Here is a 25,644-nt window from a genome sequence, read left to right as displayed (position 1 = left end):
GTTTGTTTTATACAGCTGTCTGAAGCAAAAGTGTTGTCCGTATCCCTTGAAATGGATAAAATTGAGTATCGTGCGGTTATAAAATTCTTTGTAAAAGAAGGTTTAACGGCAAAAGAAATTCATTCAAAGTTCATAAAAATTTATGGGCACTCTTCTCTTTCATTTTAGACAATTAAAAAATGGGCTGCTGAGTTTAAATGTGGCCGTACCGGCCTTGAAGATGATCCACATGAAGGATCCAAAAAGTTTAAGAACACCAGAAATCAATGATCTAGGTGCACGATATGGTATTGGATGACCGGTGAGTCAAAGTGCGTGAAATTGCTGAGACTATAGGCATTTCAAAAAAACGTGCAGGATATATTTTGTATGAAGAATTGCAAATGAAAAAGCTTTGCACAAGATGGGTGCCACACTTGCTCACAGCAGATCAAAAACGCACTCACATGAAAATCTCTGAACAGTGCATGGAGCGTTAACAAGAATAAAATTGATTTTGTGCATCGATTTATTACTATGGATAAGACTTGGATTCACCATTACACACCAGAATCCAAGCAACAGTGGACAGAAGCCGGTTGTTCAGCACCAAAGAAGACAAAGTCGGTTCCATCAGCAGGAAAGGTCATAGCATCAATGTTTTGGGATGCTAAAGGCATTTTGTTTATTAATTATCTTGAAAAGGGTAAAACAATAACACCAGGGAATATTATTCCGATCTTTTAACCAGACTAGACAAAAAAATTCGTGAGAAAAAACCCGGTTTGCAGAAGATAAAAATCATCTTTCATCAGGACAATGCACCTGCCCACAAAGGTTGACAATGTGAAAATTAAGGGATCTCTTTATGAATTGTTGGAACATCTATCCTATTCCTCAGATTTGGCTCCCTCTGACTTCTGTCTCTTCCCAAAACTAAAACTCTTCCTCGCTGGTCAGCATTTTTCTTCAAATCAAGAGGTGATTGCAGCTATAGAGGGAGTATATTGCAGATCTTACTGAGAACCACTACAGGGTTCTCAGTAAGAAAACTCACTACATTTATTCCAGCGATGCTCATGTAGTGAGCATCGCTGGAATAAATGTATTAGTCTTAAAGGAGATTATGTTGAAAAATAAAAATAATTTTGAAATTTAAATTTGTTTTTTCATTGTTAGGCTGAGAACTTTTCGGACCACCCTAGTATAATCAAATCTGACACTCTTTGACCTCGAGTTCTTTCTGTCACATGCTGCTTGAGGAAGTTGTCCCGCAACAGATCAATAAATTCAGTTTCATTCTTCTCATGAGATTTTACTGCTACCCAATCAACATTTGAATAATTAAAGTCTCCCATTATGATTACTCTTTTCATGCCCATCATCTCTATTTGGTGAGGCATTTCTTCGTCACTAGCAACTGGTCCACTAGACCAGGTCTGTAACAACACTCCCAGTAGGTAATTTGATCTTGTTAGATTCCATGTTACACCAGATGGCTTCAAATTCACTACCACATGAAATACTATTACTAGTACTACAATCATAGGTCTCAACACTAACTGGATTCAAGTCATCTGATATCATTAGCAACACATCCTTCTCCTCTCCTGTCTATCCTTCCTAAAAATACCGTACCCTTTACACTCAATACAACTTAGTATGTCTGATTCTGATAGCCAGGTCTCACTAATGCCAACAATCTGAGGTTCCAACATATTGACAAACACAACAAACTTTACCCCTTTGTTTCTGATACTCCTAGCATTTGTGTACAGACATAATAACCTCTTGCATGTTCTTTTGTATACTCTTGTCTGCAGTCTGCATGACACAGTTGGACAACTTGCAGATCTGTATTCTTCTCTAGTGCCTTATACATGTAGACATCTCAGCACACATGTGATGGGTCCAAACCGGACAAACACAAAATCGAAATTGTTCTCTCCTCGTAATCGTTTACTTGATAATGCCCATTCCCTTCATTAGCACAATTATATAACATTGTCGCTTTTACACTCATATTCTCACCATTTCTCCCATTCTAATTTAGTCTCCCTGACTCTCTGTATCAGGTCTCCTACCAGTTATTAGTTTTTCAAGACTCCTGATACTAAATGCAGGTGTAAGTTGTTCCTCTTATACAAATTTAATCTTTCCTGAAACTCAACACACACATCCAAAAACTTGCATCCATTCCTTCTACACAGCCTATGCATTGAATTGTTTGCCATCATAGCCTTTCTTCTTAATTCATTTTTATCATATCGAGGTAATATACTTACTATTTTCACTTTCTGACTCTTCACTATCACCTCTTCCAATAACCCTTTCATGTCCCCCTCTCTCTCTTACTGAACTTATCACTAGTTAAGTTGTTAGTACCTAATACAATTACGATCTTGTTTACTTTTCTTTTTTATTTTTGAATTGCTTGTGTTATATTTTTAATTTTTGCTTCTGGAAAACTCAAAGTTATAACCTGTTCATCAAGCATGTTTTATTATTATTATTATTTGACACTTCCAGGGAGTCCAAGACTCATTGAGGAAGGGCACCTACTACAACTCCATCACTCAACCTCATCCACCCATCATCTACCAACCGCTTTATCTACACCAACACCATCTACTGTCCACCACCACTGCTACTATTTTCACAGACAATCACAAACATCTATGCCCAAGGCGGGATTCAAATCCGCAGTCTTTTGGCTGGAGAGCGAATACGCTAACCACTTGGCCAACCAGCCCGGCTTTTATGATAGAGTTGCCATACTAAATAACATCCTTTTTTTTAAAAACAACATTACTTACCTGATTTTCGTTACTCACTGACTTATCTGATTCTGTGCTTTGCTGTTTCTTACTTTGCCACTTAATTTTCTTTTCCTTCCTATGCTCATTCAAACGCCTCTTGAATTTCTGTAATTCCCACATCATCTCTCTGATATTCTGCATTAATTTTGCTATTTTGGAGATTAATTCATTTTCAATAACCTCCTTAGCAGGGCAAGCCTTCTTGTTTTCGACTTTGCTGCTCCTCTTAGTATTACATTTCTTATGTGTTTTTGGTGCCATTTTAAACTATGTTTATTTTGCAATATCTTAACAAAAATATGTTATAAAACACTAAATATACAAAAATTGACACTAATATACCATAAAACACTAATTTTCTAAGAGAAAAACACAATAAACAAATAAATGTCACCAATTTTACACAAGCTCTAAATTCACTGACCAATCACAACGTAGCTATGAACCCAATCCACATATAATCCATATTAGCACCTAAGTAAATAAATATACTATTTATTTTCTTATATGTTCTTATGTGTCCTGTGTTGTGAATTAAACCATGATTAAAAAAAAATTAAAAAAAAACTCAACTATAACCCAGTTCTGTTGTGTTATAGTTGAGTTTTAGTTATGCAATGTGATATATAAAAATCTCTGCATAGTAGGAAGCTACTTCTTGGAACTGAATCCTCTATTTTAGTTTGAGTGTGCTGCAATTCTCAGTAATCTTATACAATATAAGAAATAACAATATTCCAAATTTGTAATGTGTGATCCATAGACCAACAGTCTATGCAGAAGGGATTGTCATTTTGGTCTAACTGTGCAGAAATTCTCAAGAGATTTAAGAACCTTAAAGAAATACTATATTACAAATTTAGCTGAATGATCTGACCTAAAACAGTCTCTAGATAGTAGGGAACCACCTACTACAATCCATCATCTACTTTGGTGAGTGCTGACACAGATTTTGTAAAATTTTAAGATGTCTTTATTTAAGCAATGCAAGAAATGAATATGTTCCAAATAAGGTCAATAATGAAACCTGTAGAAGTACCTACCCTATAGTACTCGAATGGAGCCAAATAGGATGATCTTTGGAATTCTGCCATTTTTTAATGGTCTGATTACATTTTCTGCTCTCTCTTATCTAAACATTGCTCTGATCAAATAACTGAAATACTCCTTACTGGAATTAGGAGCTTCATTTCCCATCCCACTGAAATTAGAGCCATAATTTTCTGAAAAATGTGACTTTGCAGTCCAAGATAAAAATTCAACATATATTCAATGGCTCAAGTCAAAAACTCCAGCTTCTCACTCAGCTTACAATGCATCCTGAAATGAATGTAAGAAAATCATCCACAAATCCAAAGCTGATTTTGTAAAGGCCAAATACAAATAAGCTTGCCTCCTGTTCACATAACAGTTGAGCCTTCTGTTCCCTTACTAAGACTAATGAGCATAACTCTGTTGTTTCTTTCTTGTTTCCAAAATATATTTATTCAATACATATTCAATATATACAACATTATCTACATCATTCGGAAGCAACACCATTACAAATAGCTTCTAGTATAGTAACAATTAGACACAGCATTAATAGTATCTAATACAAGAGTAAATGCTAATCTAAGCTGCCATGATTGCTTTTTATATCCTATTTCTGCTAAGTTAGCTGCTTTATCAGGGTGTACCACATATCATTCAGTATTAAACCTTATTGCACTGAACAGAGAAAGGAATAATTTCTAGTGCATCTTTAAATTTCTACTAAATAACAATTTTGTTTCCTTTTGTTTGTCCACATGGATTTTTTCTCTTCTGCAGGTATAATATACAACATCTTGTATATTATGGATTTTTTTCACAGTAGACGAAGTAGCCTTGTTAATCACTGTAAGGTATGGACATATAATTTAAAGGATTAAAGACAACTTTTATGTTACATTCAAGAACTGGGCCATTTTTACAAATGACAACATTATTCTAACCCATTTTTAAATTCAGAAGTGAGGTAAGACATGATGCAGAAATAAGAATGCTTGCTAGCTATAAATAAAAGGAAAAAAACAAAAACTTGCCTGAAAATAAAGACTATTACATCAAAATTTTTCATTAATAGAAAATGGTAAGAACATGTGAAAAGAATGCTCCTTACAGGATAGCAATAAATATATAAATTGTGAGAGGGGAAGCAGGAAAAGACTATATAGCCGGAAAAGATAAAGAAGATGGGGGAAAAAGTTAAATGGACTGGAAAATAGTATGAGAAGGTAATGATTTGTAAAAACAAAATGAGATAAGGCAAAGGTGCTTTTTTGTTAATCAAAAAATTCAAGAAGTTTAACACAAAAACATAATCTGTTTATATAAGGTTAAACAATTTACATGTTCATTTCATAGCTCATTTTCCAAAATGAATATGTGCTTGTTAGTCATTCTGTTGGTCCATTTGACTGTATGTAAGTTATTCCTCTTGCTAGATGGATAGTGAATTCTGGTACATGGAATACTTAAATTTTTGTCCCATCATATGTATTTCTGGACATAACTAGCATTACTGAGATAAAGAACACAAAAATAGCTGAAATCCTACTAAATGATAAGTGACAGGATGTTATATTTGGACAACAGGAAGGAAAAGTGATAGCTTTCAACACCAAACATGAAGACTGCCTTCTTGATTTTTTATTTTTATTTTTTTTTTTAATGTTAAGTCCATACACGAGAGGTTGGCAGATCAACCTATAGTACATTAGCACTGTACATGGGTTGTAATGACTAGAAGTAAATCTCAAGTAGGATTACAAGGGCAAATTTCAAAATGGGGAAACGGACATGAAAATTATTTGTACCTAATATCCTACAGAGGGTTCTCCTAAGGAAGACATGGAAAAAAATTTCAAGTCATTAGAACAGGCAACTGGCATAAACAAAATGGAAAAAGTGGTCCTTTTTGGATATCTAAACAGCAGAGTAGGAAATGAATCCCAACAGGCATATAGAAACATTTTGGGAAAATTTGGAGAAAAGGGCAAGGTTAATAATAATGATAAGCACCGGCTGGATTTCTGCTCAGGATATGGATTAGTCATTACTAACACCGTGTTCCAACATGTACACAAGTTTATGTGGAGAGAAGACACAAGAAATAAGAAAAGCCCCATTGACTATGTTACTAGACTTAGTGAACCAAACACCGTGTTCCAACATGTACACAAGTTTATGTGGAGAGAAGACACACGAAATAAGAAAAGCCCCATTGACTATGCTACTAGACTTAGTGAACCAAACACTGTGTTCCAACATGTACACAAGTTTATGTGGAGAGAAGACACAAGAAATAAGAAAAGCTCCATTGACTATGTTACTAGACTTAGTGAACCAATATATAGGACTGTTCAAGAAGATGCACAACAGTTCCTTTGGAAAATTCATATGTAACAATTCCATGACACTGTTGAAAAAGATTACTGCTACAGTAATCTTTTTAAAGGAAAATTGGTAAACAATTTTTAAAGGACAATTCTGGAATCTCAAAATATATGTAAACTGATGAGGCCTATGCTAAGTGGCTACAATTAACAAGCAGAGTATGCAGGACCACAGAAAATCCACATAAAATAATGATACTACCACTTTCCTAAGGGACAAACTAGCCATGCCATAGTGTGCTCTTCTAGCATATTATTGACTAATTTTTTGGATGCTGTGAATGACCATTTCCATGACCTTTAAGAACAATTTCTCCATTTTACTCCAGATATGGAGCCTCCATAGCTCAGTCAGTATAGATGGAGCCCTTTGGTCAGAAAGAGCTGTGTTTCATTCCCATCAGTGACATGAGGAACCTTTATCTGGTCTCTTTCAACTAAAGGTGAGTTAATCGGTCTCATACGGAGGTGGAGGATTTCTTCTCCCAGTAAATCCCTCAAAACAGGCAAACCAGTCCCATGAACACACATGGCTACAGTCATAAAATATACTATGGCAAGGAAGGCAATGGGAAACCACCTTGCTCATAATCATTTCCCTAGTATGGTAGCATATAGCTACCCCCCACCAGCCTATGGCTGAGGGAATAGAATAGAAACAGATATATGAATCAATTTTGAAATTTTTGTCATTTTCACAGCACCATAATTAATTCAACTTTACAGTAACACAATTCCTTGTTTTTTTTTCTCAGCACTTTATCCAGCTCCTAAGAAATTAGTTCCTTTTCAGTTACAATTTGAATTGTTTCTACAACTATCTGCGTAATTGATGTGTGTTTACCATATTTGTAATTTGTGCTCTGGAAGTGTTCCATTCTGACAGGAAATGTGGATCCACAGCCTAAGCCTGTATATGTGAGACTTTTCATGAATGATGATCAGACTTGGTGCAGGATGATACCTTGGTTTTTGTTGCACTGAATAGGGCATGCATGACATTTAAGCTTCTTTGAATTTTTTGATAAAACAGTTATAGTCAATATACAACATTTCTGCCAAAGAACAGGATAGCCTTCACAGATATGCCAAGCTGTATTTATGTTTTCTCTTCTCTGCCATAGATTTAAAATGTTTTGACATGTGGATCTCTTCCAAATGCCCTGCTGTTTAATTTATATAGCTATTCTGTACAAACAATATATCTTGTAGACATATTGCTTCTTAAGGGGAGATTGAGGGGAGGGTAAGAATCTTGAGATTCTGTATAAAAGAATGAAAGCCACTTTTATATCATAATATTGAAGTACCTCAGCAATTTTATTCAGATATCAGTAAATAAAAAAAGGTGCTCTAAGGTTGACAACAACTCTAAGAGTATTGCTGCTACCCAATTTGGCAAACCATACTGAAATTCCCTCAATGCTGGCAAAGTTCTATTGACTGGAACAAGTTATAATCAGATTATCCCAGGTTTGGATTGCATGCCTGGTAAAGAAGTAGCTCCATCTCAGCTGCTAGACGCAGTTTGGCATTATTTGTTGAAGAAGCACCACTTGTAGTTATAGTGTCAGGTTGCACTCATGTCTATTGCTAATAGCACACATCCTTCTGGAATTAGTGGAACATGCCCTCGAAATTCCACCAAACAACATGACCATATTCTTGACCTCTGATATTGGGAATGAAAGTTCTGTTTCATGTGGGATGATTCACTATTCTGTGTATTTATTATTGAAATAGATCCACTTTTCATCACAGTTTATAATTCATTGGATGAAACCCATTTCTTGAATGATAAGCAGTTCTCTACAAACATCTGAAATGCTATTCCAATTTCCATTGATCTGATGAAACTACTCAAGTTGGCATCACATAGTTTCCTTAGGAGAAACTATGAGATGCTAACTATAATTATAATGAAATATAATCATTTATTATAACACACACCAAATATAATGATTTATCGTGTCTGCAAAATTCATTGTGGGAAAATTCTTTGCGAAGAAAATTTGATATCCTATGGTCACATCATTCCTACATATGAAAAAAAAAGAAAAAAGAAATATTTTATATTATTTGTTATTTCGATTATATTTAGCATTCTAAAATTTTTAATTCCATATAAAGTTATTAATATTCTTTTTTACTTAGATACTACAGGCTCTGTAGATGGAATATTAATTTTTACAAAACTGGGATAGGGTGGTTAGGGAAAAAGGGCACCATATTTAAGAATATTTTTAGGGATAATAATTATTTCCAACTAATATTTATAGTTAACTATTTACATATTCCTATTATTCCTATTAGCTATTCTAACTATTAATAGAATAGTTATTAAGGAGAATAAAATATTTAAGAAGAGTTAGAGAGGAAAGGCACAATATTTAAGAATATTTATTCTTCTAACCATTCACTATTTTCTGTTCTGGGCATTTAGACATCCATCCAGGTGTGATATTTTTTTTAATCTGAACTAATTCAGAAGTTGACGTGTTTCAATTATTGAATACACATGCATTTTGAAAATCAGTGCACTTTTCCTGCATAGTAAAGACATCTTGTACGCAGCTATCATTTGCAGAGCCAGTTTAAGATCATAGGTGCACTTTTGAGTAATTATATTAAAGAAAATTTTGCGGCTTCAATAACAGTCTTTACCTTTCCTTCCAATTTTAGTATTTTATGACACTAAGAAATTTAAAATTTTATATCTAGTCTTCTTTACTAATATATATATAGATGCATGCTCCCAAAGTGAAATATGCAATTAATTACTTCTCTTGTAAACCATTCAAAAATAATGAGCTGTGGATTTGAAACTCGCAATGGGCATGGATGTTTGTAATTTTTTTTTAGGTGAGAGTGAATTTCATCTTCTGAAAATACTAGCATTAAAGGAAAGGGTAAAGACTAGTATTGCAGCTGCAGATGGCAATTTAGCTTATGCTGATTTACATCATTATGATAGCATTTACATAATTTTATTATTATTTTCTTTAATATAATTACTGAAAAGTGCACCTATGATCTTAAACTAGCTCTGTAAATGATAACAGTATACAACATATCTTTCCTATGCAGGAAAAGTGGAGTCATTTTCAAAATATACATGTATTCAATAACTGAAACACCTCATCTTCTGAATTAGTTCAGATGAAATCTGTGTGTGTGTGTGTGTGTGTGTGTGTGTGTGTGTGCGTGCGTGCGTGTGTGTGTATCACATCTAGATGGGTGTCTAAGTGTGCAGAAAAATAGTGAACAGTTAGCAGAATATATATTCTTAAATATGGTGCCCTTTCTTCCTAAACTGCCCTATTCCAGTTTTGTAAATATTAATATTCCATCAACAGTACCTGTAGTATTTAAGTAAGAAAGAATACTTATAATTTTTTAAGATGAAACAGAAATTTGGAAACTCACCGATCAATAAAATAATACTTTCACTGTATAAGAATAAAAATATTATGAAAATCCAATTAAAATCTAAATAAATAATACATAAATAGATAAAAAAAATTATATTTTGTGAAATTTATCTTGCACTGCATTTGCTTTTCATATATCGATATCAATGCAATATCATTTCAATTTTCCAGCAAATAATATTTTCAGCGAATTTTTTCGGCGATGAGTTTCCCTGCAATGAATATTTTGTGCAATGAACTGTCCGTGAACCATTATTTATTATAACACATAAGATATAATTTTCTTATTATAACACACAATATAATTTAGAACTGAAATTATACTTACAGCTTGTACCTGTAAAACTGATGGAACAGATAAAGTTGGTGAAGCAGTTTGTACAGACATTGCTTGTGTAGTGGCAACTGTTTGAATTCCAGGACTTGCTTGAACTATTTGAATTTGCTATTTATTAAGAGACAGAGAACTGTTATAAAATGATAGTATATTATGCCACAGAATTTTGCATAAATTTTAGAATGACATACTTTCTTAACTTTCCTATCTGAAAATATATATATTTGCTCATTTATCGACACTTACATCATGATGCTGCTGTTTCTCTTCAAGAACTGAGTAGTTTGGTTTGCATTTACTAGAGGAATATGTGAAAGGGAAGTAATGATCCTTGTAGCTTAAGAATAATGTAACAATTAGCTGTAAAGATTAATGCCAGCTATTCATATATGTGCATGTGTATGAAAGCAAAAACTTCTTTTAAAATGTTGTAATAGATTTAATGGTACTGATATGAACACAGATAGATAAGAAAATAATTATTTACTAACTTAAAAGCTAATATTTTGCTGGTATTATATCCAGCATCTTCAGAGCACACAACGCAAAGTTTAACTCTGTGTTGTGCTCTGAAGATGCTGGATATAATACCAGCGAAATATTAGCTTTTAAGTTAATAAATAGTTATTTTCTTATCTATCTCTGTTCATATCAATACCATTAAATCTATTACAACATGTTTGACGAACACATAAGCCTACACATAAGCCTATCCATGCGTTTAAATATACTTCTTTTAAAAATTTCATAACTGACAATCATAGTGCACATATCATCTAAGAAATAAAATGTTTGAGAAAACTTGACTCCACTTAGTTTAGTAGTATTTTGCAAAACATAGAGTGTATCAGAGCAAAAAAGAAACCTAGTATTTTAGAGTATAAAAGAAATTATGTTCTATTTTCATTCATATTATTACACATATATACAAAAGTAAAAGTTTGCAAATAAAAGGATATTCACAACTAGTACTCATCAAATCATGCAAAATTCTACTTGCCAAGCAAAAATGTGCTCACCCAAGACTTATCATTTAAAAAAGGGGAAGTCCCAGTAAATCAATAGGAATTCCATAAAGTGATTAATGGTGCTGCATTTGTGTTTTCTTAAAGTTGAAGATATTATTTAGAAAACCTTTTTTAAAAATATATTCTATTTTGTCTAGTCTGCAGCTACTCGCCAGCCGGCAAAATCTACTTCCCACATGCAAGTGTATTTATTAGAAACATTGTTCATGACAATGTTTATTTTTTTTATACTGAATGCAACTGACTTCATGGTAAGTTGCTCTACATATCAACAGCAGTAAAATAAGATAAAATAAATGTTTCCTTATATTATTGTGTATTAAGTGATTTATATGTCCAGCAAACTCACCTGAAAAAGGATTTTGCATGAGAGAGTTTTGTAGCAAACAAGTGCAGAATCTAGCAAAATTTTGTTTGCAGAATCCACACTTGTTGGTCCTTCTTACACTTACTCCCCTCATGGGTGCCTTTACACGTTCACCTGCATCCACCCTAATTGCACTTCAGCATGCTCGGTGAATAAAGCTCTGTCTCTCTAGACATGCATGCAAAACCATGTCTAGAATCCTTCACATCCTCCCTCATGCAATACTTCTCACCTCTCAGTTTTGGTTCCAGCCAAAACAATTAATTCTTTCATCTTCCCTTTCAGCATTCTAATAGCATTACCAATATTATAAATTTTTGCATCAGGGAAGCAAGATTTTGTAGCACATTCATTAATGTTTTTTATTTTTTTTATGTGGTTTCCACCCACAAAAGGATATTAGTAAACCTAATGCTAATCGGTTATTTGTATTGTGGACAGGCTAAGGTTTTTTCTCTCCATTTTTATCAATTTTATATATTTTTGTGTAATTTTTAAATTTATTTTTACATAGTCCAGAAATACTGTTCTAGAGACCAAATATGGAACTTTCTCAAGCCACTTCAGGCCGCCTCTAATAAGCTTGGCAGTGGTCTCACACTGAATGATAAAATTCATTTCCTACTTAAAGACAATTATAAACAACCATTCCCACAGCAGAATTGTTTGTCATTGAGAAATATGTCAGGCTGGTGCGGGAAATGTACAGAAATGTGAAGACAAGTGTTCGGACCTGTTTGGGACAGACAGAAAGTTTTCAAGTAACAGTTGGCTTGCATCAAGGGTCAGCATTAAGTCCGTTTCTGTTTAATATTGTGATGGAGGTGGTAACAGAGGAGGTGAGAGAAGATGCACCTTGGACAATGTTGTATGCAGATGACATCTTGCTGTGTGTAGATTCAAGAGAAGAAGCGGGAACTAAACTGGAAAGATGGAGAAAAGTACTGGAAGAGAGAGGTATGAGACTGAGCAGAAGTAAGACAGAGTATATGTGTTGCGCAGTGGGCGGCGGCGGCCAGGAGACAGATCTGGAGCTGGAAGGAAATGTCATCAAGAAGGTGAGAGACTTTAGATACTTAGGTTCAACAGTGGAAGAAGATGGAGGAGCTGAGAAGGAAGTGGGATGCAGGATACAAGCGGGTTGGAGGAAATGGAGGGAGATGGCTGGAGTGTTATGCGATAAGAGGGTGCCGATCAATCTGAAAGGCAAAATTTATAGGACAATAGTGAGGCCAGCTATGACATATGCTATAGAAACTGTGGCCCTGAGGAAAAATAACATCAGCAGGATGGAAGTAGCAGAGATGAGAATGCTTAGGTGGATGTGCGGTGTGACCAGAAAGGATCGTCTGAGAAATGACTATGTCAAGGGAACAGTGAAAGTTACGAACTTAGGAGCGAAAATACAGGAGGCAAGGTTGAGATGGTTTGGTCATGTGATGAGGAGGGAGGACGAATATGTGCGAAGAAGGGTCATGCAGATGGATGTGCAAGGAAGGCGGAAGCGTGGGCAGCCAAAGAAGAGATGGAGGGAGCTGGTAGAAGAGGACTTGAAGATGAAGAACATGGATGTGGTGACAGCCCAAGACAGGAAGGTGTGGAGGAGACTCATTACAAACAGTGACCCCACTTAAGTGGGAGAAGCTGCAGAAGGAGAAGAAGATTCTCACAGCAGAATTGTTTGTCATTGAGAACAGGTACACTAACCACTCAGCCATTCCCCCCCCCCATCATAGAATTGCCATAAAAAATTATCTGCTTATACTCATTCTCTTGTTTATCTTACAATTTATTTTTTGCTTCGGACCTCTTGCTTTTTCTCTTCTCAGTTCAACTAATCTCTTGCTGTTTCTCCCACTTAAGACATCTATGACACACTCTCAATACTGTAATCCATTTTTTCTTGGCAACAGATGCATAGCACACACACACACACACACACACACACACACACACACACACACACACACACACACACACACACACACACACACACACACACACACAACAATTCACAAACTCCCCCCCCATGTCAAATCCCCCTGCACAATGAATAACAGTGTTTATCAGCATTCAACACCAAACATGATGGTAAACTTCTTGCTTGGAAGGCAATTTCACATAGGGTTATGTGGGCAGACTTCAAAATGAGAAAATGTACAATGAAAATTATTTGTGCCTATCGTCCCACAGAAGGCTCTCCCAAGGAAGAAGTGGAGGAATTTTTCAAGTCATTAGAGCAAAAAGCTACCATAAATAAAATGGAAAAAGTTGTTCTTATTGGAAATCTAAACAGCAGAGTAGGAAATGAATACCAACAGGCATATAGAAATGTTTTGAAGAAATTGTAAAAAAGGGAAAGGCCAATAATTTTGGTATGTACCTGATGGATTTCTGCTTAGGATATAGACCAGTCATTATAATACATGATGTTTCAACACAAAGATGTGCACAAGTTAATGTGGAGAGAAGACACAAGAAAAGAAAAACCTCATTGACATGTGATTTTTGATAGTGATATCTTCACACTGGTTCAAGATATAAGAGTGTACAAAGGATTTGAAACTGGAAGTGATTATCATTTAGTTTTAAGTAGGATAAAAGTGAATATCATGAAAAGAACAATATATAAGAAAGTTTTAAAAAGAATTAAAGTCAAGCAGCTCTTACAGTCAAACTGTAGATCCAGCCATACAAACATAATTCAAGAAAAAATGAAAGTCTGAAAACAAGAACCAAACAGTGGAGTTTCAGGAGCAAACTCTGAAGAATAAATTGACTGATTCAGCTGGGGAGGCATGTGGTGAAGTTATCTGCAAGGACAGAAAATTAAGAACACCATGGTGAATACTAGAAGTTAAATAAGCAGTCATGGAAAAGAAGAAAATTTACCAATAGCTCCTGGCAAATAAGTTGGCAGATACATTTTTCTCTGTATTCTTTTAGGATAAGAGAGCTAAGCTATGTGTAATACTAAACAAAAGTCATGGAAAGACTCTGATAAGAATATAGAAAATAAATATCAGGAAGGCAAAATGTTCTGGAGGCTGTTTAAAAAGCTTAGAAATGGAGGAAACAGTACTGTAAAATGAATAAAAACGATAATCAAGGTGATATGAAAACTGAAGTTACAGATATTTTAGATGTCTGGAGTAATTACTTTGAAAAACTGTTAATTTGAACAAGCAGTAACAGAACAGTAGTAGAAAATACTAAAGAAGAATGCAAGGAGGCAGTACACACCATTTCTTGAGGTAGAGAAAGCTATTGAAAGCACGAAATTTGGAAAGACAGTGGGAGTAGATGATATTCAACTAGAAATACTCAAATATGAAGATGTAAAAGTTATGCAGCAGCTACACTAAGTAATTCAGAAGGCCTCGCTCAGATGATTGAATTCCAGATGATTGGAGTAAACTCTGATAGTCCCCATCTATAAAAAAAAAGGGAATAAAGCTGAATGTGAGAATTACAGAGGAATGTCTCTACTAAGATTTCTGCAAGTATACTTGAAAAGAGGATGAGAAAAATTATGGAAGAGAAACTTTGAGAAGAAAAAGCTGGATTCAGGCAAAATAGATGTTGTTAAGATTATATTTTCATTTTACAGCAGTTGAGAAATCATGGGAATATAACAAGTATCTATACTTAAGTTTTGTACATCTGGAAAGAAAAGTGCCTAGAAAAAAGCTTATCAAGATGCAGCAATTGTAAGGGAGATATGGAACATTATTCAGAGATATACATTCTCTATATTTAAGTTGTAAGTGATAATTAGAATTTAAGGAAGTAGAGAAATGTAGTTTGGTATAAAATCAGTTTTAACCTCTCTACTGGCAATGGTGAATGAAATGGTGAGACCAAATCGCACTTCTTATCCATGTTATTCAATAGGTGTTATAAAATCGTATCCAGATTTTGCCTGACGTCTATAGACGTTATGGCGAGTTGGGGTGTTAAGGCAATGGTGTATGCTATCTCCACTGTTATTCATCATCTATATGATCATGTTATGCAATAAAGTGACAATTCAACCTGATATCAGAATCGGAGATTTCTAACTTAGATCTTTGCTTTATGTAGATCAGGGCTATCCAACCTTAGATAATCCAAGGCCCACATTAGAAAAAAAAATTTATCCAAAGGCCGCATCGCAATGCGTATCTAGTAATTTGGTGAGCAGCAGCGACACAACCTTGAAAGCTGAACAAACGAACAACACTAATTGCACACTAATCACGCACTCACATTCCCCATGAGTGCCTGGAGCATGCGCACTGGAACAAAACAGTGCAAGAACGCTTCTTTGACACATCTAATATTTGAAAAACGTGTATATAGTGATGTAAAAACACCAAATAAAATTTGGTGTTTTTACATCAAGATTATCAATTAGTGATAGAATTAAAATATCCAATACACATTAGATTCAAATTGTTATTTTATTTTTTCAAGCGTGAAAATCAAAACCCACAGGCAGGCCGCACAAAATCGTCCCGCAGGCTGCATGCAGCCCGCGGGCAGTGCTTTGGACAGCCCTGATGTAGATGACGTTGTACTCCTAAACACATCGAGTATAACTCTCCAGGATTCTCTAACTAAATTGAATAACAGTTGTAACAAATTTGGAATGAAAATCAATAATAAAAAGACCAAAACTATGAAAATAGACATGAACATAGAAAACTTCAGCTGAATTCTCAATGGAAAACTTGCAGAAGTAGTAAATCATTTCAGCTACTAAGGATAGTTTTGAATGAAGATGGCAAATTAAATATGGAAATAAACCAGAGAATAAGTAAAGCTGGTATTGGGAGCAAGTTGAATAAATTTAGTTAAGAATCCAAAATGGTTGAGAAATTAGGACATGAAGAGGATAAGTAAGTAAATAAATAAGAAAGAGAGAATTAGCCAAAACATGAAACATGTAGTATACAAAACAGTGTTCAAAAACCAGTTTTAAGTTATGGGTCTGAGTTGGATCAGAAATGAAGCACTTGATCAGATTAGAGACTACAAATATAAGAATTCTGAGAAAGATTAGTGAAAGTGAACAGATGACTTCAATGGCAGAATCATATTAAAAATGAAGATATTATTTAGGAAGCAACCTGACTGACATTTTTAGCATGCATTCTTGAATGCCCCCACTCCCTACACACACACACACGCACGCACACAGGTAGATACATATACAAACTTTCTCACCACTGGAGTCCATCACAGCAATATGGTAATATAAAAAGTAGCTAATGGAGTCATCAATGTTATTCTAACAGGATACCTTTCTCAGCTAAACTTAAGTCACATTCTTATCTAATGGCTACAATTCCAACAGAATTGACAAAATACTTAATCTTTTTACTCTCCCTAGCTGAATTGATCAATTTTCTTCAGATTTTGCAACTGGTTTACCAAGTTTCACTCTTGTTTTGAAACTCTCACTTTTTTTTTTTTTTTTTTTGTATTCAATGATAACCTCTGAAAGCTGCTCAATTTCAGTTCTTTTTAAAATTTTTTTGTGCACGCACGCACACACACACACACACACATATATATATATATATTAGTCATATGGGAAACTGTAATTCTTAGACCTCTAACCCAAAAGCCAGTGTTACTTACAATTGCTTAGAGAGATCATCCTTCTCAGGACTTTAGGCTTTCAGTCTTTTACTTTGTGTGTGTATTGCAATTTTATTATTATCTGAGAAAGGCTATAAATTACCCAAACCCAAATTCATTCACACTAGATGCATCCATTACCCAAAACGTTTTTCTCTCACTCACTTACTGCTCTGTGAGAGATTTCATGACTACGAACAAATTTAACTTCCTTGGTTGCCCTCTCTCATGTTCTCTTCCTACCTTCCATATAACAAAAAATTTATTCAGATGATATCCTATAACACCCATTCAGAAGTTTATTGACCTCTATCTTATCACCCCTCTTTCTCTTGTTAACAAGAATCTGTAATCCATATACTCACAATCTGTCCTCATAATCAAAATCCCATAATCCATATATAATCTTTGTAACTCTTTTTTCCACCAGCTTCTTTATCCTCTTGGAACCTGGGAGACCAAATCTGTGCACAATAATCCAGGTGCGGTCTTATCAAGACCTTATAAAAAGGCAAAATGACTTCCTTATCCTTAAATGTCAAGGTTCGATTCAACATCGCAATTCCCCTCTGAGTTGTATTTGCAATTTTTGCTATGTGACCTCTGAACTTCAAATTCCTATCCACCATTATGCCAAGATCCCTAGCCTCATCAGTTTCTTGATAACCTCATTAATATAATATGCTGTTGGAATTCTCATCATGCCAAAATACATAACTTTACACTTACTAACATTAAACTGACAGCCATTTTCATTTGTCCAAATTTCTAGCCTATTCAAATCATTTTGTAAGTGCTGGATGTGTGAATCTGCCAGATTTAAGGTGACCGGTGGTGTACCTTGGGGTTCAGTTCTGGGGCTATTATTGCTCAATCTATACATTAATGACATTAGGAAGGGTCTAACAGGAGATGTGCAATTGTTTGCCAATGATGTGAAGATAGGCATATCTTCACATCATTGGCAAACACTAGTAAATCAATCTGTTAACTTTTAGGCAGGAGAATTTCATCCTCCAGGTGAGACCATCATCCTGCTTACTCGAAGCCAGAAGTAGCATGAAAAAAATTCTATATTTAGTTTCAACAGCAGGTTTTCTGAATTATGTAAGAAATAAATAAAAAATATTTAAAAACATTTTAAAAAATAAAAAATCTTAGCTCATCTGATATACAAAAAAACAGTTATAACACACACAAAAACTTAATTATATATTAGTCCTGATGGCATCTCTCTAACTGTACTCCAAACATTGTGCTCTGGGGCTAATACTTGTCCTATACCATATTTTCAATCTTCTCTACTTTGCTGGCACTTATCCAAAACTGTGGAAGCAATCATATATCCAGCCTATTTCAAAAAAAGGGGAGAAGGGGAGACAGAAGTGTGCTGTCAAACTTCTGACCAACTATCACAGCCTCAGTCCTCTCCCAAATGGGAGAAGTCAAACAAAGTCATCCAAGTTTCTCCACTATTTAACGGCCCACAATTAATCAGCAACCATTAGTATGGATTCCAGCATACAAGATCCATGGATGACCTCTTAACCTACATCAACTGCTAGACATGTGCCATGGAAGGGTTAATTGAAATGTGTTGTTGCTCTTGACATTTACACAGCTTTTGACTGTATCTAGCATCAAGGCTAAGCAAATTGCCATCCTTTGATCTACCTCACACTCTCTGTAACTGGGTGGCCTGTTTTCTCTCTCTGATCATTCTTTGCTTGTCATGGCAGGTGGTTCCGTTCCCTCTCTTTGAGCTTCGCCACCAGTGCAGGAGTGCCTTAGGGTTCTGTTCTATCATGCACTCCTCTTTCTACCATACATAAACGACTACTCTCAATCACCGTTAATTTTATTGACAGCTCTGCTGATGACAGTACTTTCCATTCATCCTACTCATTTGGCAAACCATGCAGTGCTTGGACATCCCAAGCTTCAAGATCATCTTCGACCAGTGCTTCAAACATATATCTTCATGCCACCCTTCAATGAGGTGAGAACAATCTTTCATCTTCAATGCCACTAAAATGCAGTCTTGCCTTTTCTCTCACAAATGAGATCTCAACTCACCTATCCTTACCCTCAGTAATACACAAATCATCAGACAGGATTAGATCTCTCTCTGCTTGGACTAAAATTTATCTCCAGTCTCTCTTTGAATAAATGCATCATGTAAATTGCTTCCTTGGCATCTAAAAAACTAGGCATTCTCTTCTATTCAAGATTCTATTTTTCATCCACCCAGCTACTAAATTCTATACAAATCCCAAATCTACCTACCCATCCTTAGAATACTGCTAACATGTTTGGCATGGTCCACTTAAAATCCTCCCTAAAAATTCTCAATGCTGTCCAGAAGAGAGCAATTCAGCTCATAGATGATCCCTTCCACTTACAGACTCACTTCAACTTCTATCTCACAGATGCAATGTTCATATGTGTGTGTTCTACTACAAGTACTTTCATGGTCATTGTTCCACTGAACTGCAACCATCATTTCTCTGCTTTATGCTGGACCTGTTAAAACAAAAGCAGCAACAAGCAGGTTTAGTGTGTTTACAGTGCAACTGCAAGCACACTGAATCTGCTTCTTCTCTTCCTGTTTCATTCTATCTACCTCTATCCTCTGGAACAGTCCTCCTCCTCCTCATGAAGTATTCCCAAACTACTACAACTTGCAACTCTTTAAAAAATGTCAATAAACATCTTCCTCGATCCTTACCTGCATGCCACACATGACAATGATATACATATAGGTCCTCTGAATTTTTGTTTAAAGGATCAATATAAAAATATGTTTATCAGTCTATAAAAAATAATATATATACAAAAATAAATATATATAAATATAAAAAAATAAATATACAAAACATAAATAAAAAAAACACCCATATATTTCATCAGTAACACATGAACATTTATTAATGATCATGATTATTTTCATATTTTCAGTTCTTGCATTAATAGAGTCTTGAATTACTTTTTTTATGAAAATTTCAAAATTTCTTCTCTGTCATTATAATCAAACGTTGAGAGTAAAAATATTCAAAAACTTCATAAAAATTCCCAATAAAATAAAAACTGTTTCAACTACACATGTATTAACTATGTTAGTGAATTTTTTTTTGAATTCAGAATAGTTACAAAACACCAGAGAAAGGATAGGGCGAGTGATGTTGTTTGATGCAATAGCAGCTGAAGAAACAATTGAATAATATTTAGGTTACATTTTTAGAATCAATATAAAGAAATTATATATTTTGGAAAAATAAGAAATAGCAACAATTCTTTCTCTTTCTATATATTCCATCATTGGATAAATAAGCTAATTATCATTGTCCATATCACATTTATTTTTTTTAGATCACTGTGTTCTGATTAGGTTACTTTTTTGTATGGTTGAGTGCAAAGATAAATTATTGTACAATGAAACCTGTGGAGAATTCATGACTAAACAAACACACGTAATAACCACAGTAATAAGTTTTAATAAGTAAATATTTTATCCTTAGTATCTTAGGACATCGTCAGTACAGTTAGTTCAAATAATACTAGGAATAACATACAGTTAGGGATATGATTACAATGAAATCCCAATATGCGTGCAGTACCGTGTTATAGAATTAAATTAAAATATATCTGGAGAAAAAAACAGAGTACATTAAAATAAGATAACATATATAAAAAAAATTATTTTACACAATTTTGTACAATTTCTCATACTTCAGAAATAGTAAAAACGTCATTACAGTTTAGATTTGGTCTGTGAAGTAGGGCTTCAGCACTTTCTTTATATAAACATTCATGTTTATATAAAGATCTATGTAGAAGTTTGGTCTTTTCCCAATGGATCCTATGGTTCGGTTTTCAACTCCATGTTGTGCGAGGCCAGATATCTGTGGTTTGATAAGACAGATATGGTCTTGATGTTCTGAAATGCGTTTATAAACAGATCTACCTGTCTGTCCATAGTAAGACAATTAACAGGAGCATGGAACCTTGTACATGCCAGCAGGTAGCATCAGAGGTGAGAGTTCGTTTTTAGGAGAAGGTAACAAGTTATAGATCTGGTTGATTGGTTTGTAGATAGTAGCAAGTTTGTATTTCTTCATAATTTTTGAAAGATGTTCAGAGATGCCTTTGACATAAGGTATGGGCCCTCTTTCCAGTATTGAAGGCAACAGACTTTGTTTTGAAATAGCCAAAATAATCTATGATGCCAAACCTTTGGACTTGAATATCCCACCATCAGAATTGAAAGCTCTTACCTCCTTAAAATGTAATAAAAACATAATCATCACCAGAGCCAACAAGGGAAATACCACTGTTGTTCTAGATACCAATTCATATGACCGAAAAATTAATTTACTACTCCGAAATCAAAATACTTATATATGCCAAACTTGATTATGATTCTACAAAAAAAAGACAGCTCAAGAAACTGAACAAGTTACTTCATGAAACCACTTCCTTAGTTGAAGAAACAATAAAAAAACTCAGGACATACCATGCTAGGTCTCCTAGAATATACTTTTTTTTTTTTTTTTTTTTGTAATGTTGGGCCCATATACAAGAGGTTGGCTGGCCAACCTATAGTAATTTAGTACCATATATGGGTAGTGGGATGGGAAAGGAGAAACTTGTTAACATCCGATTTGAAAGCCTGTATATTGTATTCCTTGGGAAATATCTCAGGGAGAAGACTGTTCCACAGTACAGCAGTAGCAGGGATGAAGGAGGAGTAAAAGAAACTTGTTCTGTGGGTTTCAAGGTGTACTGTGAAGGGATGTTGGCTGTATGTGTTCCAATGGGTTTAGTACAGAGTTGGGGAATTATTGATGTTGTTTCAGATGAGCATTTACCATGAAAATATTTGTAAAATATACAAATTGCAGAGACTAAACGTCTATGTGAAAGTGTGTGTGGGGGGGGGGGGATGAGTCGGTAAGAGATGGATCATTTATCAGTCTAATTGCTCTCCTCTGTATTGAGTCAAGCATTTTGAAGGAGCTTTTAGGAACCCCCACTCCAAATGTGAGAACAGTATTCAATAGCTGGGCAGATTTGCAATTTGCATAAGGTTAACAGCTGTTTTGAAGTGAAGTAACGTCTTGAGCGAAAGAGAAAGCCTAGTTTTTTGGAAGCTGAGGATGCAATGGTTGCGATGTGTTTATGCCAGAAGAGGCCTGATGTCATGGTAATTCCGAGAAGAGAAATTTCATCTTGTCTGGGGATTTGAGTGTTATCAAAAATAATACTGGGAGAAAATGGTTCTTTTTTGTGAGAAATAAGACAAAACTGGGTTTTACTAGCGTTGAAGTTGATGAGGTTATCTGAGCCCCATCAGAGGATGTTTTGGAGGTCTGCATTAAGGGAAGTTGTGGTTGATGTTCTGTGGGTTGAAGTGAGTTGTGTAGGGTAAGGTTTATCAAATGAAAGGGAGGAGTGCAATGTGCTGTCATCTGCAAAACTGTGTATTGGGTTGGAGGTCACCTGAAGTAGGTCATTGATGTATAGAAGGAAGAGGGTCGTTGAGAGAACTGAACCTTGTGGAACCCCAGCATTAGTTGGATAGTGGGAGGATAGGGAGCCATCTACCATTACACATAGTGTGTGTCCAGATAGGAAGCTGGCAATCCATCTGCAGAAGTCCTGAGACAGTCCAAATGATGGAAGTCTGCTTAGTAAGCCTTTGTGCCAGACCTGGTCAAAGGCTTTAGGGATATCGAGTGCAACTACTTGGGATTCGCCAAATTTTTCCATGGTATATGTCCAGAGATGGGTGATATATGAGAGCAGGTCACCTATTGATCGGCATCGGCGAATCCATACTGATGGTCTCTATCCTCACATAGGCCACTCAGCCTCATCGATTAAAAATTCCACAGAGTTTCATGAAAAAATAAAAGACATTCAACTGTTGGAAACTGACATGCTAATTAGCTTCGACATTGTCTCCCACTTCACTAATATTTCCCATAAGGAAACAGTAGACTTGTTAACTCAAAAATTTCCATCTGATATTGTTGAATTATTCAAATTTGTTATTACGTCCGGTTACTTCACTTAGAAAGAAAAAATTTACAAGCAAGAGGAAGGAACAGCAATGAAGTCTCCCTTATCACCAAACTTAGCGCACCTGTTTCTAGAATACCTTGAAGAAAACATTTTCACGTTTAAACCCAAACCAAAAATTTGGCTACGATATGTCGATGACATCTTTGCTGTTTGGGGTCATTCCGAACAAGAACTACTCCTGTTTCTAGATAAAATAAACCTTCTTCATCCTTGCATCAAATTTACACTAGAAAAAGAATCGCCACAGAGTATTTCCTTTCTGAATTTATACATCCAAAGAAAAGAAGATGGTTCCATCTCCACTTCTGCCTATTGCAAGCCGACATTTATATAATTCTTCTCTCATCATCCATCTCAAAAATTTGGCATCATTAAATCATTAGTAACCAGAGCACACAGATTCTGCTCCTCTGAAGCATCTCTAAACCAAGAATTGGAAATAATCAAAAATACAGCCATACTAAATGGATACAATCTTAAAACAACTCAAAAAAATCATCAGTCACTTCCTCACACATCAACCTAGACAAGAACAAGCCCATAGGATTCCCATACCTTATGTCAAAGGCATCTCCGAACGACTTTCAAAAATTATGAAGAAATACAAACTTGCTACTACCTACAAACCAATCAACCAGGTTTGTAACCTTCTCCTAAAGACAAACTCTCACCTCTGATGCTACCTGGCATGTACAAGGTTCCATGCTCCTGTAAATTGTCTTACTATGGAAAGACAGGTACATCTGTTCGTAAACGCATTCCAGAACATTGAGACCATATCAGCCTTATCAAACTGCAGAAATCTGGCCTCGCACAATATGGAGTTGAAAATCCAAACCATAGGATCCACTGGGAAAAGACCAAACTTCTACATAGATCTTTATATAAACATGAACATTTATATAAAGAAAGTGCTGAAGCCCTACCTCACAGATCAAATCTAAACTGTAATGACGTTTTTACTATTCCTAAAGTATGGGAAATTGTCATACAAAATTGTGTAAAATTATTTTTTTTATGTGTTATCTTATTTTAATTTAATCTGTTTATTTTTTCTCCAGATATATTTTAATTTAATTCTATAACACGATACTGCATGCATATTGGGATACTATTGTAATCATGCGTCCTAACTGTATGTTATTCCTAGTATTGTTTGAACTAACTGTACTGACGATGTCCTAAGATGCTTAAGATGAAATATTTACTTATTAAAACTTATTACTGTGGTTATTACATGTGTTTGTTTAGTCATAAAGATAAATTATGTGTATTATCCTACCTCTTAGTGGTCATATTCCATTATGACAAAATCAATGATAATTGACAAAACAGGCACTGGTCATGACCAGCATGTTCCAACAGGTACAATAAGTAAAGTAAAAAATACAATTAAAAAACTACTGACAGAAGAAAACAGCATAGAAGTGAGATTACATAAATAAAATGGATGATTAAAATGAAATGCCTCTTCTGATTTTTTTTTTACTCATCAATCAAAAATTCTCATTCACCACATATGAGCAGATGTGAACCATTTTTCAAGTACTAACTATCAGTTATCTAGTTATGACCTTTAAGCAACCCCATATACAAACGTTTGTTAAGAATTACAAATACCAAATCTGAATAAAATACAAGTCAGTCTCAGAATGCCTTACATATGGACAGATAAAATAATGCATGTAAATAGTGCTAAGCAGGTGCACATTTTGAAACCAAAAAAGGGAAATAAAACTGGATACAACATAGAGCAATTTAGCTATCAAGTGTCTTCTCAAAAATTGTTAAAAACTGGCCAAAGAGAGTTTGTCAGAATCAGATTAAACACTAGAACAAAACTGAAAAATTATGAGAATAATTTTTCAGTTTTGCAAGGATCAAGGATCTCTACTTAAATTTTTTACTTGCTACTTATTATGCCTAACCCATGAAAATCATACAAAAAAATGTTATTGGTCTTCATGTTTTGAAGAGGTCTATTATACATCAAGAGCTTGCACTGAATAAGTGCTAGTTCTTAACATAGCCTGGCTGACATATGAGAGGATACAGATAGGAGTAATGCTGTGGTTTATCAGAATGCATATTATTTATACTGGTCTTATTGATTTACAACAATGATGCACTAGATGGTTCTATCCTTTAGTATCCTCCCAGAAACTTGGGTTTTTCAGTGCACAAAGCAGACAAACCAACCATAAGAATCTGGCTTTATAGCCTGAGTTGATTTGGTCATAAATCCAAAACAACCAACCAACCTTCAGTATCTTCCAGTGTGTTTCTTGAATTAATGAAGTTAATATGTGTCTCTTGAGAGGTACTGTAACTTCAAATGCTTTATATCAGATGTTACTATCATGTCATTCTATAACTGTTTGGTGGATAATTTAACTTATCCTAAATGAGGTATTTTACATTTACATGTAAAATGCTGTGAACTCTTGGGTATTTTAGGAACCTTTGTTTTAGATTATTTGATCTTAATAACAATGCCACTTTTTATTTTGTTTTAATTGGCATAAAATTTGTATTTTAAAAACAAAGATTTTTTC

The 25,644-nt window shown here is 34.8% G+C and overlaps 1 protein-coding gene across 3 annotated transcripts in view; it reads right to left on the bottom strand.

The window, feature by feature from the left end:
* Window positions 1-25,644, bottom strand: part of Nf-YC (nuclear factor Y-box C) — a 211,168-nt gene that overhangs the window by 68,348 nt on the left and 117,176 nt on the right. For all 3 annotated transcript variants that reach the window (XM_090415626.1, XM_090415627.1, XM_090415628.1), the window contains exon 6: window positions 9,977-10,093. In XM_090415626.1, coding sequence (XP_090271752.1) covers window positions 9,977-10,093 — 117 coding nt within the window. The remainder of the gene's footprint in view (window positions 1-9,976; window positions 10,094-25,644) is intronic.

The sequence above is a fragment of the Typopeltis vanoorti genome, chromosome 3 (genome assembly GCF_054136105.1).
Source record: "Typopeltis vanoorti isolate ZY-2024b chromosome 3, IOZ_Tvanoo_1.0, whole genome shotgun sequence".
In the NCBI taxonomy this organism is placed as follows: domain Eukaryota; kingdom Metazoa; phylum Arthropoda; class Arachnida; order Uropygi; family Thelyphonidae; genus Typopeltis; species Typopeltis vanoorti.
This window is presented reverse-complemented; position numbering and strand designations above follow the sequence as displayed.